This window comes from Priapulus caudatus, unplaced genomic scaffold, assembly GCF_000485595.1.
Source record: "Priapulus caudatus unplaced genomic scaffold, Priapulus_caudatus-5.0.1 Scaffold27, whole genome shotgun sequence".
Lineage (NCBI taxonomy): Eukaryota > Metazoa > Priapulida > Priapulimorpha > Priapulimorphida > Priapulidae > Priapulus > Priapulus caudatus.
In genome coordinates this window covers 1,177,573-1,195,795 of record NW_014577088.1, presented here as the reverse complement: position 1 = coordinate 1,195,795, position 18,223 = coordinate 1,177,573, and the positions used below count along the sequence as shown (strand labels likewise).

General features: G+C 43.6%; 3 protein-coding genes across 3 annotated transcripts in view; all 3 read left to right on the top strand.

Annotated features, from left to right (window-relative positions):
* LOC106814735 (acyl-coenzyme A amino acid N-acyltransferase 1-like) overlaps positions 1-1,743 on the top strand; it is a 3,762-nt gene extending 2,019 nt beyond the window's left edge. The window contains exons 2-4 of the mRNA XM_014819086.1: positions 627-711; positions 1,127-1,331; positions 1,511-1,743. Of these exons, the coding sequence (XP_014674572.1) occupies positions 627-711; positions 1,127-1,331; positions 1,511-1,632 (412 nt within the window). The 3' untranslated portion in view covers positions 1,633-1,743. The remainder of the gene's footprint in view (positions 1-626; positions 712-1,126; positions 1,332-1,510) is intronic.
* Positions 1-14,784, top strand: part of LOC106814714 (acyl-coenzyme A amino acid N-acyltransferase 1-like) — a 24,958-nt gene extending 10,174 nt beyond the window's left edge. Inside the window, exons 2-9 of the mRNA XM_014819066.1 lie at positions 7,997-8,216; positions 8,367-8,627; positions 8,776-8,945; positions 9,053-9,175; positions 9,357-9,451; positions 13,173-13,257; positions 13,489-13,693; positions 14,732-14,784. Coding sequence (XP_014674552.1) covers positions 8,003-8,216; positions 8,367-8,627; positions 8,776-8,945; positions 9,053-9,175; positions 9,357-9,451; positions 13,173-13,257; positions 13,489-13,693; positions 14,732-14,784 — 1,206 coding nt within the window. The 5' untranslated portion in view covers positions 7,997-8,002. The remainder of the gene's footprint in view (positions 1-7,996; positions 8,217-8,366; positions 8,628-8,775; positions 8,946-9,052; positions 9,176-9,356; positions 9,452-13,172; positions 13,258-13,488; positions 13,694-14,731) is intronic.
* Positions 5,152-6,083, top strand: LOC106814726 (acyl-coenzyme A amino acid N-acyltransferase 1-like). Its single transcript, XM_014819075.1, has 3 exons — positions 5,152-5,359; positions 5,526-5,786; positions 5,920-6,083. The coding sequence occupies exons 1-3, from the start codon at positions 5,152-5,154 to the stop codon at positions 6,081-6,083; spliced, it is 633 nt and encodes a 210-aa protein (XP_014674561.1).
* Positions 14,785-18,223: the final 3,439 nt, after the last annotated feature.

Here is an 18,223-nt window from a genome sequence, read left to right as displayed (position 1 = left end):
CCCTAAACAATGTCGACGTCGCACAAGAGCTGCGCATGTCACTCATCATTACACAACGAGTCATGAAATATTGCCCCCCCCCCAGGATTTGCTCAGCCTACGGCCCTGGTTGGATTGGTATGTAAGTAGTGTAGGATAGCGCACGCTCCGCCAGAGAGTAAATATATCGCCTCACACTATTCCCCAAATGCAATCACTAGAAACAACACACCTCTTCGCCCCAAGTGTTAAATAATAATAGAAACGCCGCAAGTAATCACACTACACCACGCCCTTAGCCTCCGAGTACACTAATGACTCAGGGGCCGATCTGCCATGGTTATTCCCTAGGTAACAACTCAGCTCTCATCTCTTCCGCAGAACGGTCCAGGTTTCCCGCGCTCCTGATCCTATTCCTTCTATACTCCTCCTTGCCACCTTCCCGCCTACCTCCTACCTTCCACCATCACCCTGCCGAGCTACTTCGCGATCCACGTCTTACGGTACGAGGTTACTGTCTATTCGGTTACGATTCTATGTGTTATGTAGTCATTGTAAAATCAGCTCGATGATTATCATGCAATCCACAATAGTGTGTAGTATATATGAGGTATATATCTAACTGTCAAATTTGCTGGATTTTAAAGGAGCGAAGACGAACTCATTCATCACACAGAGGGCGTATCATTTGCTGTACACCGGCAGGACTTTCATGCTGACCAGCTGATAGCTGTAGGTTATATACAGTTTAAGCTACTGCGTGGGTCACATGCGATTTGACGGATGGGGGAGTTGGGCTGTTACTAAACGTGACTCTGTGGTGCACCCATAGCAACAATACATGTCTCTATATATTTCTATGGGTCCACCCTTGGAAATATATAGAGACACCTGTCTGTATTATTTCTATGAGTGCACCCGACTGGCTCTGCGATAATGAGTCCATCTTGTGAGAAACGAGATATCACTAGCTAACAAACGTTCTATAGCTTGCAAAATACAAGAATTGGGTGGCTCTGATAGTTTGAGTCCAAAGTTTATATTCATTATTACTAGTCAAGGTAGAATGAAGTCTAGTCATAGTTTGCATGAAGGCGTTTTAATTTTCATCTGATGTGAAGGCTTACTCTTCATATCCAATCAACAGTTGGAGCTCGCACCGGCACAGATCCTCTTTATATTTTCGGGAGACGACAAGGCTATTATGGGCATGAAGGAGGCAGAAGCTGTCACTAAGAGGATGCTACTTTACGGAAAGCATAACCACGAGATGTGCGTGTATCCCGGAGCTGGACATCTGGTCGAGCCTCCATACTCTCCTCTATGTAAAGCTTCATATCATGCAACCCGCGGTGAGTTTCTGTTGATTCCAACTAGTGATATGGTATGAAGAGCTAATGATACCTTAGGTATTATTAGCTCTTGATGGTATCAAAGTAATGTTACTGAGTGACTTGCTGATTATTAGTGGTGTTATGAATTAGTAGTTGTGCAGAATAGCACTGTCAGTTATTTTCTTGGTTTGCTACAGGTCTTCACATGGCTTGGGGTGGAGAGGTGCAAGCTCACAGTTTTGCTCAGGAAGACAGCTGGAAGAGGATCCAAAGTTTCTTCTTGAAGCATTTGAAGCAGCCTCTAGATGCGACCCCCTAGCCATTAAACCTTGACATGACGCCGCTTAAACAGTGAACTAAGAATAATTTGTAACTTTTCGAAGCATGTAGAAAATAAGACACTCATGTTAAATATACTCACGCACACACGCACACAATTTAGGAGAAATCCATTTAGAATATTTTGAGGGATGTTGGAGCGTCATGCTGCCTATTGAATTCATAAATACCAATGTCTATCCGTCACCCCTTACACGTTGTAGATACTATAGTCTCTTAGTCTACTCTAGTGTAGTATATCCCATGGTCTCTTTCGCCGACCCTGTTTAACAGTCATATATATATGTGTCCTGCGTCTAATTCTTAACACCTGAATGCCGAATAGCTGAATTAGTAGGATACGTGAATGGCTGTTGCAGCACTTCATCACGTTTATATGTGATGTGTGGTGCTAATGGCAACATATATAGGCCTACCGCCTGCTTAGGTTATGCGTCTCTCATTGTAGGAAGCCGTTGACTGGTTCAGTAGTCATCCAAGGGTTATTCCACATGGAGTAGGTGCTAAAGGAATTTCGTTGGGCGGGGAAGTTGTATTGTGCATGGCTGCCTACATGAGAAACAAACATAAAGTAAGCATATTTTCAGTTCATATTTACCAGCCAAGATTGTCTCTGGTGTATAATATCGTTTTTAACATGCACTGACTGTCAAGATATGTTAATGCATGGAGCATCAATCTATTGGGTCATCGTTGTTGTCTTGCCTTCATGTTGATTAAAGTTCTGTTATATTTTGTGTAGACACGAGATTTTGGTGTAGTTATTTAAGCTATAGATGTTTTACGTATTTGATCGACTACAGTCACATACCAACATACTGCTATATTTTTGGCAGCTGAACAGCTGTTGCCTGCATCAACGGAAATAGCGTTCAATATAAAATATCGAGGCAACGCTTTCCTAATTCCGAGAATTCCCAATTTCGTGAGTGTTTCTAAATTTTCAAAAAAGGTATGCTGACGAATGCCTAGTCTGTAGTTATATCCAGGGCGGCGCCCACAGGGGGGGCAGGGGGGCGGTCGCCCCCCCTATCATTTGCAAGAAAAGAAAAAAAGAAAAGAAGAAGAAAGAAGAAAAGAAAAGAAAAAGAAAAAGAAAAAGAAAAGACAAAGACAAGAAGAGAAGAAGAAGAAGAAAAGAAAAGAAACATCTTGCAAATGTGTGTGTGTGTGGTGTGTGTGTGTGTGTGTTGTGTGTGTGCGTGTGTGTGTGTGTGTGTGTGTGTGTGTGCGTGTGTGTTGTGTGTGTGTGTGTGTGTGTGACGCGATCGATATTAGCGCGTCAGCGAGCGAGCCAGCCACAGCCGGCTGCTGCTGACTGAGCAGCGAGCGAGCATACATGTACGCTGGCGTATATCGTGGGTTATTCGTGTGTTTGTGAGTCGTATGCGTATGCGCGTATGTCGCTGGCGAGGTAATGGGCTTTCTCCGTGAGTGCCCTCTGTCTAGTTTTAGTTAGTGTGTGTATGCGCACGCGCGCGCGCGCGCGTGTGTGTGTGTGTGTGTGCGTGTGCGCGCGTTCATCTCTCCGGTCAGTTTTTCTTCTCCTCTACATAATACAACAATTATTGGTTCAAGTGCTACAACATAGATTTTAAAGCAAATCACTGTTCCCCCCACAGTTCCGGAGACCCCCTCTTTTAAACGTGTCCAGTTTCATAGCATTGAATTTCAACGAAATCCTAGTAGTTCCGGAGACCCCATTTTCGAACATAGCCGTTCCACATTCAACAAACATTAGTTCCAGAGACTATCCCATTTCAGGTCTGAGTTAGTTCTAGAGCCCCCCCCCCCCCATTTTTAACTTCGCAGTGGCACATACCAGATATACCTACCATAATGTGGGGTGAGTCCCCCCCCGGGGTTTCATCTCCTTGGTATATGTTGCTCCTGGTTCCCTGCACAATTTTTTTGTCAGCAATTGAGGGCTTTGATTAGCTAAACTCTGAGAGCTTCCCGGGACCGCCCTGCCAGGGGCACTAAGGCGGCCCTGGGGCTGGATTCATCAACGTTGCGCAAAGTGTATTGCGTACACAGAGTTCCTACGAAGTACGTACGCCAAGCTGCGTAGGTGCGATTCATCAACCGCAGCGTAGCACCTCCTCATTTCGTTTGTATGATTGTGTTCAACACTCGATGAAAGCAGCGACACGTACGGCGTGCGTGCGTGCGTGTGCACGTACACGTGCGTGCGTGCGTGTGTGTGCACATCACGTGCGTGCGTGTGCACGTACACGTGCGTGCTTGCGTGTACGTACAGCGGGCGTGCGTGCGTGCGTGTGTACGTACACGTGCGTGCTGTGTGGCACGTACAAGTGCGTGCGTGTGCACGTACAAGTGCGCGACGGCGTGTGCACGTACACGGCTAACTACGAACTCGCTTATAACGAAAACAATGCCAAGCTTATGACAAAAAAAGCGTCAAAGGCGCCACCTGTCTGTGTAGTATGGTAATTATTTATTTTATTTTTAGTTGAGTAGTAATCTTTATAATGTTTTCTCAATAAAATAATGCATGCTGCGGTATGCTGGAACACGCTGTGCAAATTTCGAGTGGTTTACGGCACCTCGTCAGCTCGTGTAAAGTTACGCAAAGGTTTACGTAAATTTTAGCTTGATGAATTGCACCTAAATGGCCTCGCTTGCGTACGCGAAATCGTACGAAAATTACTAAATAGCTGTGTTGATGAATCGCAACTAAGCAACGTCGATTGCGTACACAAGATTTACGAAAAATATTTTGCGTACGCAGCTGATGAATCATGAATCTACCCCTGGACCCCACTCGTCAGTACAAGCGGCACACGGTATCAGAGTCTACAGTTCTCAGGGGCGTGTACAGGGGGTCCAGGGGTCCGGACCCTCCCTACTTGGCGCAGAAAACGGATCTGAGGGGTCTAATTTAAAAAAAATCCCGTGATCTCTACACGGCCCTGGTTTCGCCCCTCCTAAGAAAAATACCCTGGCGCCGTCCCTGGTTATATATATATATATCTGACGTTGTAACATAATTATAGAGAATGAAAGAACCTCGCTCATTAAGTTGCATCGTGCAGCGAAAGATACTATAGAGCTATTGTTTTGCTTTGTTAGAGCGATTATGCTAAAGCTTAATATACTATATTTATTTATTAAAATTATTGCACTTTCACCTATAATATTATTTTCTTTCACTGAATAGTGAGAACAAGATATGGTGTAGGGACGGCGATGAGATAATGCAGCCAACCCACATTAATTATAATTAAATATTTCATTGGCGCCTCATGTAGAAATGTGGAGAGAGAGAGAGAGAGAGAGAGAGAGAGAGAGAGAGAGAGAGAGAGAGAGAATTGGCATTTAATTGTGGCTCTTTGTGGAGCATAGGGCCTCAGAAACCCGTCAGTATCTGGCTCGATTTTCTTCTGTTTCTTCTATTCTGCCAGGGTCGTTTCAATCACCGTCATGTGATGTGAGGATATTTACTACACATACAATTATTCGAGACCTATATGATACAATGACGTTGAGTGTAATTCCTCGGAGAGTGCTTGTAGATGAAGTGATCAAGATTGTTGTCAACAAGTTAATGCCTCGTCAAAAGGTGACGATTATAACCCAGTTAGAGGAAGACAAAAAAAGATTTTATTCCTATGCGAATTTTGAGGCGGACAGGAATGGTGTGGTGGACCTTGGCGTTCATCCTTCTCTGAGTGGATCGTACACAGGTATGATGTGTGGAACGTTGTTGCTGTATTTATGTTGCGCAAAAAGCAAACATTTTCGAGTGCATTAATTAGTAATGAGACATATAACAATGGCTGTCATGTCATCCAAGCTAAACGAACTAAATCACTAAAGTGTCACACTCACCTTTTAATTTTTACATTCCAGGCGTAATGCCAATGGGCCTATTCTGCAGCATGCTTCCAGTCCCCGGCCAGAAGAAGGGGCTTAGATTAATAAAGAAAGATGTCACAACTGCAATGACGTTTGACATTGGAGTTTATGATGGGGTTCATCATGTAACAGGCACTCGCCACACTACACCTTTGATGTCTTGTGGTTCAGTTGAAAGGTCGTATTTAGCAGAGGGTGTGACCGTGCAAGAGGTAGAGCAAGGAAACATACGAGGAAAGCTGTTTTTGCCAAAAGGTATAAGGGCAACACGTAATTATTTCACTGCAACGCTGTCGTCTTTATATACTTGCAGAATTCACGGTACTACATATATGGGTAAGTATAACTGACTATCCAGACTTAATTAACGGCCACTGTGTGATTTCAGGTGCCGGACCATTTCCTGGTGTCATAGACATGTTCGGAACTATGGGTAATATCATAACATTCAGGTCTGCCCTGCTCGCTTCTAGGGGGTTTGCAACGTTGGCTCTTCCATACCTGCACTACAAAGATCTGCCTAAGTATGACTACATACACATAGAATCGTAACCGAATATCAGTAACCTCGTACCGTAAGACGTGGATCGCGAAGTAGCTCGGCAGGGGTGATGGTGGAAGGTAGGAGGTAGGCGGGGAAGGTGGCAAGGAGGAGTATAGAAGGAATAGGATCAGGAGCGCGGGGAAACCTGGACCGTTCTGCGGAAGAGATGAGAGCTGAGTTGTTACCTAGGGAATAACCATGGCAGATCGGCCCATGAGTCATTAGTGTACTCGGAGGCTAAGGGCGTGGTGTAGTGTGATTACTTGCGGCGTTCTATTATTATTTAACACTTGGGGCGAAGAGGTGTGTTGTTTCTAGTGATTGCATTTGGGGAATAGTGTGAGGCGATATATTTACTCTCTGCGGGAGCGTGCGCAATCCTACACTACTTACATACCAATCCAACCAGGGCCGTAGGCTGAGCAAATTCCTGGGGGGGGCAATATTTCATGACTCGTTGTGTAATGATGAGTGACATGCGCAGCTCTTGGTCGACGTCGACATTGTTTGGTAGGGGTGGGTCTGAAACAAGGCTTTCACGGATAAGTGACCAAAAAATTACGTTAGGGTTATTTACAATTATATATAGCTATAAGTTTGACTGATCCTGCCGTATCAGAGGTGTACTGGGTAATTACCTCCGCCAGGGGCATGGCAGGGGTTATGTTTTCACTGGCGAGTTTTTGAGTGTTGGTTTGTGTGTTTGTGTGTTACCATGCACGTTTCAGTTCACTTCCGCTAGGTGCGCTGGCTGTAGACTTACAAACACGCAACCACAGGCTAAGGGGCAACCACAGCCCTCTCCCACCTGCACGCTCGCACTAATCCGGATCCAATTAATTATTTAATTAATTAATTAATTAATTAATTTTTCCACTTAATTTTCACATTGAGAGAATTTAGCTGCCTTGGCGGAGGTCTGTGCTTTCCGAGTGCTCTAGTTGGTAATGGAACGTATGTGTAATAGCATTAGTTATGTGTAGTGGTAATGGTGTGTATATAGGTAGTTGACCAGTTAACCTACTTCAAATATGAAACTCTCTGGCAATATCACCGTCACCATGGTCAAAGGGGCAGCGAACTAATATCGTGCGTGACTCGATTTCTTTAACGTTAGGTTGCGGTGGCGGGTGTGAATCTGCCTGAACAGTATGCTATATACCTGCTTCGAGCACAGACACTTGGAACGCTTCAATGTTAAAATTATGGCAAATAAACGCGTAATCTATTTTCTACTAAAGTTTAATGTTTCTCTTATCTCTTTTGCCTATTATTGCCGATAATTTCTCCTGTAAATCTCGTCCAAATGCTCCGCTGCAACATGCCAGTGTTCTGTTGTACCCAGTGCAGTGGTTTTCTTTTCAGTTACATGAAATATTTAACTTTATCTGTGTCACTTACATGGAGTTTATATTTAAAGACAACATTTGCTGGTTCTACGGGTATACTTTCTGCTAGTTATTAATAAAGAACCGTTTAAAATATTTACGTACCTGTTTGGTTTTTTTATTTAAATACTGCTAAATATATTACGTTTAGCGAATGACGCTTAACTTTTTTGTTGCCTGAATATTAAAGTAATTATGACTTGTTCTTATCTCCATCCATTATACGTATCAGATTACACGTATCCAGTTCTAATCTCCTCATCAATCTATCTAGTAGATCTATAGTAAATTATTAGACGTATCCGGATCTAATCTGCGTGCGCATGAATACATAGATACAATAATTTAACCGAAACCCAAGAGGATAGGGTTTCCTCTATACTCTATACTCTATATTCTATACTATCCTCTTGGGTTTGGGTTACATTATTGTATCTAATGAATACATAGCTAGTAAATTATTAGATTGTTGCATTGTTTGCTTTCCGAACAGACAGCGCTTAAATTTTCTTCCGTTTCTGTTTGTTTGCTAGAGAAAAATGAAGCCCATTGTTCAGGCTATTCCACGGAAGGCTCTTGTAGACGATGTGGTCAAGATTGTGGTCAACCACTTGAACCCCAATCAGCAAGTCACCGTTGGAGCATACCTGCAGGAGGGCAAATTTAAATTTGGTTCTTATGCACATTTCAACGCAGATGGGAATGGTGTGGTGGATCTCAGTCTGCATCCCTCTATGGGTGGATCGTACACAGGTGCGATATTTAACATGTAAACTGGTAATTGAAGCGACATTCTGTGCTATGATAAGTTACTGTTGCTGATATTCGAGAGATATATCTCATATGATAGTCCAAAATAATACTGTGTAAATGAGACGTGAATGATGTTTTCCCCCATTCTAGATGTGATGCCAATGGGTTTATTCTGCAGCCTGATTCCAATCATTGGGCAAAGAAAGGGTCTCAGGTTGATAAAGAAAGATGTCACAACTCCGCTGACGTTTGACCTTAAGGTTTATGATGGGATCCACCATATAGCAGACACCCACCATCCGGCAACTTTACTGGCGTGCACTTCTCTTCAAAGGTCGTATCTGGCAGACGGAGTAACAGTGCAGGAGATAGAGCATGGAAACATACGAGGGAGGCTGTTTCTACCCGAAGGTTAACGCTTACCTCCGATTATTCTATTACTAAATTTAAGCTATCATTATTAATGATATCAGCACTCTTTGGGTATAGTATTCATTTTCTCATTTAATACTTTCAGATAATTTGCAAGCGATACTAAATTATCACTGTGCTCTTCCAGGTCCCGGGCCATTCCTTGGTGTCATAGACATGTTCGGATCTGGGGGCAACATTGTGACATTCAGATCGGCTCTGCTTGCTTCAAGAGGCTTCGCAACGTTGTGCCTTCCATACATATACTACAAGGATCTGCCTAAAAGATTGGACGACATCCATCTAGAGTACTTCGAGGTATTAATTGAGCATAACACATATTACCAGTTGCTCACGTCGTACGTCTCTTCATTGTATCCAAAGTATTGTCTCTGCAGATCACTTAGATCAATATCATTTCGTAGGAGGCTGTTGACTGGTTCAGTAGTCATCCACAGGTTCTTCCTCATGGAGTAGGTGCAATGGGAGTTTCTCTTGGCGGGGAGATTGTATTGTGTATGGCTTCCTACATGAGAAACAAACATAAGGTGAGGATATGACGTGTTCATGCTTAAAAAGAGGGTTATGGTATTATTTACTTATATATACTTAGTGAGGATATTTATGAGAAGTGAAATCCTGCATGTCGTAAATTTTTATGTTGAGTCTAGTTTAGACGTTGCCGATTAGGACTGCCAGTTAATTGACAAAGAGCTTTAATTTTTACAGTTGAAAGCTGTGGTCTGCATCAACGGAAACAGCATTCATAGTCAGTATATAAAATATGGAGGCGAAAGCTTCGCTAATAGCAGAATGCCAGATTTGTAAGTCTTTATTCGCTTCCACACTTCGAAAATGTTATTTAGTTTCTGCTTAACTGCTAGAAAATAAATATGGGATCACTACATATCATATGGAATCTGCATAGTAGATTTTGATACTACTAAAACACCAAACACGGCATTTTCGTAAAAAATAGAACATATTGCGATTACCTCCCGTTGACAAATATGTATTTAGCAGATGAGGAAGCTATATAAATAAATAACTAAATTAATAATATATATATACATATATTCAGGAGCGTATAATGACAAATACGTTTACAATTACGTATAATACGTATAATACGTATAATACGTATAATACATATAATACGTATAATACATATAATACATCACACACACACGTACGCACGCACACACACACTCGCGCGCATGCACGCATATAATTTAATTGCCTTTCATTTTTATTGAAATGAATTAAAATATGTGCGGGCGTGCGTGCGTGCGTGGTGTGTGAGAGATGAGTGCGAGAGATAATAGAACGAGCGAGAGCGAAAAAGAGAGAGAGAGAGGGAGAGAGAGCAAATCAGAGAGAAAAAAAGAAGTAGTCTACGTTTTGTTTTCTATGTCATTCCTATAAGGGGTGTGATTAATATGACAATTTCTTTAAAATGTGAACGTTTTCTTTTTATGTGCCAGTGTTATTAGTTGGTTTTGAAATTTTAATTTGCGAATGGAATGTACTTTATTGGAATATTAAACTCGGTGCTTCATATGAAATGCTCAGTGCATGGACGTTGTTATCTATACTATAATTTGGCTAATCTTGTGTGTGTGTGTGTTTGTTTGTCCTCGCTTTTCGCCCTGATTTGTCACTCAATCGCGCTAACTGAAGATATATTCAGAATCACCACGTCTGGGAGATGGTTCTGGCTGAGAAAAAAATTTAAAAAAGTTAAAGTATTAAGTATTAAGTCAAAAATTCGAAAAAAATGCTATTCGTCAATAGATGGCAGTGCGTACAGCAGATCCACATCACATAGGGAGTGTCTATATTCAGGCCGGTACGGGAGATTACGGTACGAATATATTTGCTAATATATTGACTAATCGTGCGTCAATAAACTCAATATTCACAGAGAGTAGTAGAATCTTAGAATTTTAGAATTTTATCTAGAATTTTAGAATTTTAGAATTTAGAATTTTAGAATTTTAGAAATTTAGAATTTTAGAATCTTTTAGAATCTTTAGAATCTCTTAGAATCTAGAATTTTAGAAATTTAATCATCTGTAATTCACTTCCGCGCGCATATATTTGCTATATTGACTAATCGTGCGTCAATAAACTCAATATTCACAGAGAGTATATGAATTCAAGCCGGTACGGGAGATCATTTGCATAATTTATTCTAGATACCTATAGACACATGTCTTAGCTATACTCACTGTGAATATTGAGTTTATTGACGCGCGATTAGTCAATATATTAGCAAATATATGCGTACCGTAATCTCCCGTACCGGCCTGAATATAGACAAACATCACATGCGTGGGAATTACACTGCGTCTCTTGACTGCCGCCGTATGAGCATATTCAGAATCACCACGTCTGGGAGATGGTTCTGGCTCAAACAAAAGCTATTCCTCAATAGATGGTGCTACGTCTCAGTCATGAGTTCAATCCAAGTTCTACGAAGATTGGCCATGTTCGTGCGAATACGCTTCTGGATTTCATAAAATCCATCAACAATCCGTTCGGCGCTGGAATCAGACTTCAGAACATCTCTACTAGAGCTGACATACCCCAGGAGGTTGTTGACGGATTACTTGAATGCCTGGAAATTGGTGAGAAGAGTTATCAAGAGTTTGTTGAAACAAGATTTCAGGATAAGGAGAAGCACCTACATGGTACAATCCCTACCAACCGCAAGACTGTTTTCGTGAAACGTACTTCTACTCCGTCCACAGCGAAGAAATCGATGGCGAAAAAGGATGCTGCAGAAACGATTAGGTACATTGACTATGCTAGAGAAAGAGGGTACAGCATGCCAGAACTCCTGAAGTATGAATTGACCAGCACATCCCAGTTCTTCACCACTGAATGTAAAGATGGCATCAAATTGAAGAAGCCCGATAAAGCCTCCATTGCCAGAGAACTTGTCAGTCAACTTCCACAGGAGACGAGGAATGTAAAGAGTGACGCTCAAATGACAATAGTGGACTTCATGTCACTTGTGCGTAAACTACTGATGAAAAAGATGGGCCTTCACACATTCGGGGAATTGGCTGAGAGTCTTTCCAATAGCATTCTTGCTACAAGCTCCGAGTCCAATAGACATTATTTTTTATGTTTATCAAAAATCATCAATTAAGCAAATGGAACGGGCACAGAGAAGTTCTTCAAAACAAATCACTATCACCATTAGGTCTGACAATCAGAAACTCCTTGTCGATCTTGATATGTTCTGGAGCCCAATGTTGAACAAAGTTCGGTTGCAGGAGTATGTCTTTAAATGGATGCTGCAGAATGTCGAGTCGGACAAGGAGATCTTCTTTGGAGGTATATGGGGGTGAATGCAGGAAATTGTTAGCTGGCACTGAAACACAGATCGCAGAGCTCTCAAGCAACCAAGAAGAAGCCGACGACAGAATCATGTTGCATATTAATGATGGTGTTGTGAAACACGGGGTTCAATCAGTCTTGGTTGACTCACCTGACACAGATGTCTTTGTCAACCTTATCTTCCACTTCAACAAAACCTGACAACTACAAAAGCTGTACGTGAAGCTTGGTAACCGGACAACAAAGAAAACTACCAGTCCACCTGTTGGTTGATCAACTGGACAACGGTTTGGTGTCGTGTCTCCCAGCCATTCATGCTCTTAGCGGTTGCGACAGTACCAGTAAGGTGGGTCCAAAGCTGTCTGGCCTGAAAGCATCCATGGATCTCTCCCTACTGGAAGGGTTTGGTGTAGAAGAACTGTTACCACAGATAACAAGCAATGCTGAAAAGTTCCTTGTGTCTGGATTAAAGAAGACAGACTGTTCCACTTTCGATGAATATCGATGGGAGCAGTACCACAACTCCAAGAAAGAACTGGACTTCAACCAGCGTGTGTGCTGTTCATCAACGCTACGAGAACACATAAAACTAGCATATCTGCAGTGTAAGATGTGGTTGCAAGCCTCAACCCCTGCAGTCACCAAACCAGATCCACTCCAGTATGGATATGAAGCAACGGATGTTGGCATAACACCAGTGGTACTGCCAGTATCGTGCAGGCCCGATGACCTGCCCCCTCCATGCAAATGGCCAACATCATGTATGAGTACCAAAACGTGCTCTTGCAGAGAAAGGAACATAAAATGTGTGACGTTTTGTGGCTGTAGTAAAGGCAAAAAGTGTAGAAATCCAAATAAATGTAGTAATCGGCAATGTATCGTAAATGTAGTAAACATGCTGAAATCGGTTTTTGGCAATTATCTTAAAAACCATTGACTTTTGGAAATGAAAATGTATTACTGACCTCCCATAATGTGGCCATTGCGCACATTTTGAGTGGTCGGTAACCTCCTAGGTCCAAAGGTTCTGTAGATACAGTCATGGTGGATGGCAGTACTTCGCTCGAAAAGGGCGTGGCCCAAAAAGCTATTTCGCCGTCAGTGGGAAATGTGTTATACCGACCAAATATTGTTCCTGGACCTTCAATTAGTGGATTCTTGAAGAGTTTAGGTCTGGACATAAATTTTATGTTGCAGGAGCCAGGACGTACACATTCATCACCCAGAGGGTGTAACATATGCAGAATACGCTCAGGATTTCCATGCTGACCAATTGATAGCTGTAAGATTGAATATTACATTGCAGTTTACGTTTCGCGTCATTACATGGTGATTTACAGTTAAATGGTAAGTGGGTTGAAATAGCTCTGCCGCTCCATATCGGGTTTGCCACAGATACGGTATAATTATGTGTAAGACAAGTAGATAGAGCATGTGTGCTTGTATTGTGGCATGCGCACAATTTTATCAATGCGTTCGTGTCCCCCATATGCGTACTATACCTATTCCACAGTTGGAGCACGCACCGGCACAGATCCTGTTCGTTATTTCCGAAGACGACAAGGCTGTCATGGGAGTGAAGGAGAACACTGCTTCCACGGAGAGAATGCTCCGGCACGGCAGGGATAACCACGAGATGTGCGTGTATCCTGGAGCTGGACATCTGGTCGAGCCTCCATACTCTCCTCTGTGTAAAACTTCATATCATGCCACTATGGGTGAGCTACCGATGAGTTTTGTGAATATAGTGATAAGCTACTGGTTTCGAGGACTAGCAGTGTAGTTGTGCTGTGAAATGCTTTAGTAACATATTCTGCTAATGTACTGTAGTATCTAACGGAGCCCGGGAAGGGACATGGGAAAATCTTTTTTTATCTCGTTCCCACGAGATATCTCGTTCCTTCGAAATACTATATCTCGTTCCCACGAGATATTATATCGTTCCCTCGAGATGTTATCTCGTTCCCACAATAACAAACAACAAGACAACATACAAGATAACAACAATTAATGCATCTCCTTACCACGCGAAAGGGTTAAAATGTCTTCCGTTAGTGACCGAAATTTCTTAATAAAAATGTATTTTGATCTTGGAATGGCATACAAAGATATACTGCTCATACTAGGTCATCACCACGACATACTTTTAAGTAAAATGCACCTTAAACGGATATTAAGTGCAGCTAATCTTCACCGTAGAAGATACAGCCGTGTGGACGATGTGGTACAATTCATCCAGAGTCAGTTACAGGGTTCGGGCCATTTACACGGGTATCGTAGGATGTATGCTAAATGTCAACAAAGTGGCATTCGTGTAAGAAACGATGATGTACGATTGATACTAACAAGTCTCTTGTCAGACGTGCCTACTTTGCGAAATAGCCCAATTACATCTGGCACATTGTCGATGGTTATGACAAGTTGAAACCATACGAATTGTGCATAAGCGGACGCATAGACGGTTTCTCAAGAGAAACAATCTGGTTAAATGTGTACAGTACAAATAATGACCCAAAAATAATTGAAGAATACTTTTTAGAAGCTGTGAAGGAGTGTGGAGGGTACGTGTCCCCGCGTCGTGCGCGGCACGGAAATTGGACATAAAAATGGAACGATATAGTATCTCGTGGGAACAAGATAATATCTCGCGGGACCGAGAAAAAAAAAGATTTCTCCATGTCCCAAATTCCCGGGCTCCGTAAGTATCGGCATTCATTTGTATTTTTGTTTTAACCGCATCCTCTTATAAATTTCAGGCGTGCATATGGCATGGGGAGGCGAATTGAAAGCTCATAGTTTTGCTCAGTAGAGCGAGAGAGAGAGAGAGAGAGAGAGAGAGAGAGAGAGAGAGAGAGAGCAACAAGCACGGTTGTATAGCCGTACTGTACTATAACATTCCACGATCAAGCGATTAACCAGTTGTTATAGATCTAAGGTGTTAGGGTAGGTGGCTCGCAATATGAGATGCAGTTAGAATTAGCGACAGGTTTATGGTATAATTAAATGGTTTAATTAGAGGTATATATATATATATCTCGCAACCTCGCCCCCACTTGCAACGTCGCCGCATCACCTGACGAAGTGTTGCAGTAGCACACGAAACGTCGTGTTCTCCAATTATCTTGTTGACAACCCATTGCGAGACAAACGGAAATATAGCAAGCAAGTTTCATTCCCGCAATGGATAACGTTTTTAACCTTATATATATATATATATATATATATATATTATATATATATATAATAATAATAATTGATTAATAGTATCATTAGTTGAAGTTATGTGTAGGGTAACCTCACCAGGCTGTGCAGCCAACACGTCAACACACATCACATGAGAGTACACAAGTACAGATAAACACGGTACGTATGATGAGTTTCGGTATGTGACTGTTTTCTTGGAGTTAGGTATAAGGTATATTCTACATCCAGCCCACAGTTCCAAGAAACGCTCATACATCGAAAGACCGTGTATTGACGTTAGTCTTGCAGCCTGGTCGGTGTTAACAGACCCACATCACACGTTGTGCTTGTACTATGGTGTGTACAAGCTGTAGCAACCCTGCATGTTGTAGTTGGTACTCTCCTCCCAGCTAACACCTAACTCTAACCAAACCCTAACCACAACAATAATCCCCCAACCACAACCCTAACTCCAACCGCAACCCTACCCCAAACCCAACCCCAACCATACCCCAACCCTAGCTCTAGAACTATAGCCCCTCCTCAACCCCAACGGTGAACCCTAACCAAAACCCTAACACCAACCTCAACCCCCCCCCCCCTAACCCTAACCCTAATCCTGAGCTCAGCTCTTACCTTGAACGCTAGATCGTATCCCTTCTTCGTCCACAGGTTCTGCATGCGCTGCTTCTCGCTCCAACTTCGCGCTCGGCCCGTCGAGCGCAGATAGGTGAGAACGCTCAACTCCCAGTGTTCGAAGCAGTGCTTGTGCATGTACACTCCCTCGGTGCAGCTGTCGTTATTACAAATCACCCGCACCGCCGTACCGGGTTTCTCCGACAGGATGAAGCAATCCAGATCACAGCATCCATGCGGCACGCAGCAGCGCGACTGGCCGGACGGAAAACGGTTTCGCCGGATCTGGGATGCGTTGCCGACGACGCCATTGTGGTGGACGACGCCGTTGCTGCTGCTGCTGCTGCTGCTGCTGTTGTTGGTGTTGCTGCCGGCCTGCTGCTGTTGTTGCTGCTGCTGCTGCTGTTGCTGGCAGCTATCGCTTTCACTGTTAGCACGAGGCATCGCTGGTTCTTTACCCACGTCGACACACGCGCGCGCGCCGCGATACACGCGCACACGTACACGCACACGTACACGTGCGGCGATCTCTGTCTGTCTCTTCCACTGCTTCGTCTACTTCGTCCTACTCTCTTACGAACACACGCACGCGAGAGTAAAGTTTACACGACGATATACGCACGAATTTCGGCTGTTGTCAAGTTCTCTCTCTCTCTCGCTCTCTCGCTGTCTCTCTGCCTTCCGTCGCGCCATATGTCACACACCTGCCGCTGCTGCTGCTGCTCCTGCCGCTACTGCTGCACGAGCTGCTCAGCCGGTATGTGTGCGTCCGTGAACTGTTGTTGTTGTTATGGTCGCACAGTGCTGGCGCTGCGAGGGGAGAAAGTGGGCGGGTATCTAGGTGCCCGGGCAGAGCTGATGATTGACGCGTCGCGTAGCGCTGCGATTCGCTGCCGCTCGGTCGACGCCTAGGATCACGTGACGGCGTTTCCGCGCGAAATACGTGCAGCGCGGCGCGGTAGCAAAGGAGACAGCGAGCGAGAGACAGAGGCTGATAGATAGATATAGAGATATATGTAGAGATAGAGATCAAGATAGATAGATAGATAGATGGACAGACAGATAGATAGATAGATAGATAAAGAGGGAGAGAGAAAGGGAAAGAGAGGGGCAGGCAGAAAGAGACAGAAGAGGGAGAGAGAGAGGGGGAGAGGGAGGGAGAGAGGGAGAAATAGAGAGAGAGGGGGACAGGGAAGGAGAGGAGAAATAGAGAGAGAGATAGAGACTGATAGAGAGCGATAGAGAGCGAGAGAGAGAGAGAGAGAGAGAGAGAGAGAGAGGAGGCAGTGAGAGAGAGAGATAGAGAGAGAGAGAGGAGGCAGTGAAAGAGAGAGATAGAGAGGAGGCCGTGAGAGAGAGATAGAGAGAGAGAGAGAGAGAGAAAGAGGAGGCAGTGAGAGAGAGGAGGCAGTGAGAGAGAGCTAGAGAGAGAGAGAGAGAGAGAGAGAGAGGAGGCAGTGAGAGAGAGAGAGATAGAGAGAGAGAGAGAGGAGGCAGTGAGAGAGAGCTAGAGAGAGAGAGGAGGCAGTGAGAGAGAGAGAGATAGAGGAGTAACTAGAACAGAGGACAGTGAGATGGACAGAGGTCAATGATTCACATGCAAATACACGGTGGGTTTCCACAACCTGTGGACATTGCTGCTTAGTATAAAAGCATACCTGAGTCGACAAACATCACTCGCACACACACGCCAATGCACGCACGCACGCACACACACACACACACACACGTGCATGCACACACACAAAACAAGCGAGCGCTGATCTGACCCTGCACCGTCCCTCCACCTCGCCGCGACAAACAAGCGAGCATCCGCCGGCGCGCGCTACTTGATGCACAGCAGAGCCTTGATGTTTGACATGTACTTCTCAAAGTTTCGCCGAAATGCGATCTTGTTCAGTCGCGTCGGCGTCAGCGCCATCTGCGGGGGCGTCAGCGCGCTGAACGCCTCCAGGAGGCGCTGCGTGATGGCGGCGTCCGTCTGAGCGGCGATCAGTTTCTCCACCAGGTGGCGATACTCGTCCTGCCGCGCGACGAACAGAGCAACGGTTACACACCAGGGGGCGCTGGCGCGGCCAGCGAAGCATTTCGAAATGCGTACAATATCACAATGTCAAGATTTCATTCCCATTTTTAATCTAATCTTAATAAAATAATAACTTAGTTATATTTAATGTTAATAATTTTTTTAGTTTAATTTTTTATGTTAATAATTAGTTATAATAAAAAGTTATTTATATCCAGGTGAGACGCCAGGGGCGCCACCGACGAGTGACATTGTGTCGCCCCCTACCCCGGCTGTTTATTTAGTGGAATCTACTGTTGTCTATTGCTAAGAGCTAATTGTTGCCGCATAATTTTGATGGACTGTTATATATTATATAAACTATATATATATATATATATATAATAAGATATAAAATGTGTTA

Bases quoted from the DNA above. Each gene is read 5' to 3' on its own strand.
- LOC106814726 (XM_014819075.1), top strand. From the start codon at position 5,152: ATGACGTTGAGTGTAATTCCTCGGAGAGTGCTTGTAGATGAAGTGATC. The intron at 5,360-5,525 runs GTATGATGTGTG...TTTACATTCCAG, and splicing joins TCTGAGTGGATCGTACACAG to GCGTAATGCCAATGGGCCTA. The intron at 5,787-5,919 runs GTATAAGGGCAA...GTGTGATTTCAG, and splicing joins AAAGCTGTTTTTGCCAAAAG to GTGCCGGACCATTTCCTGGT.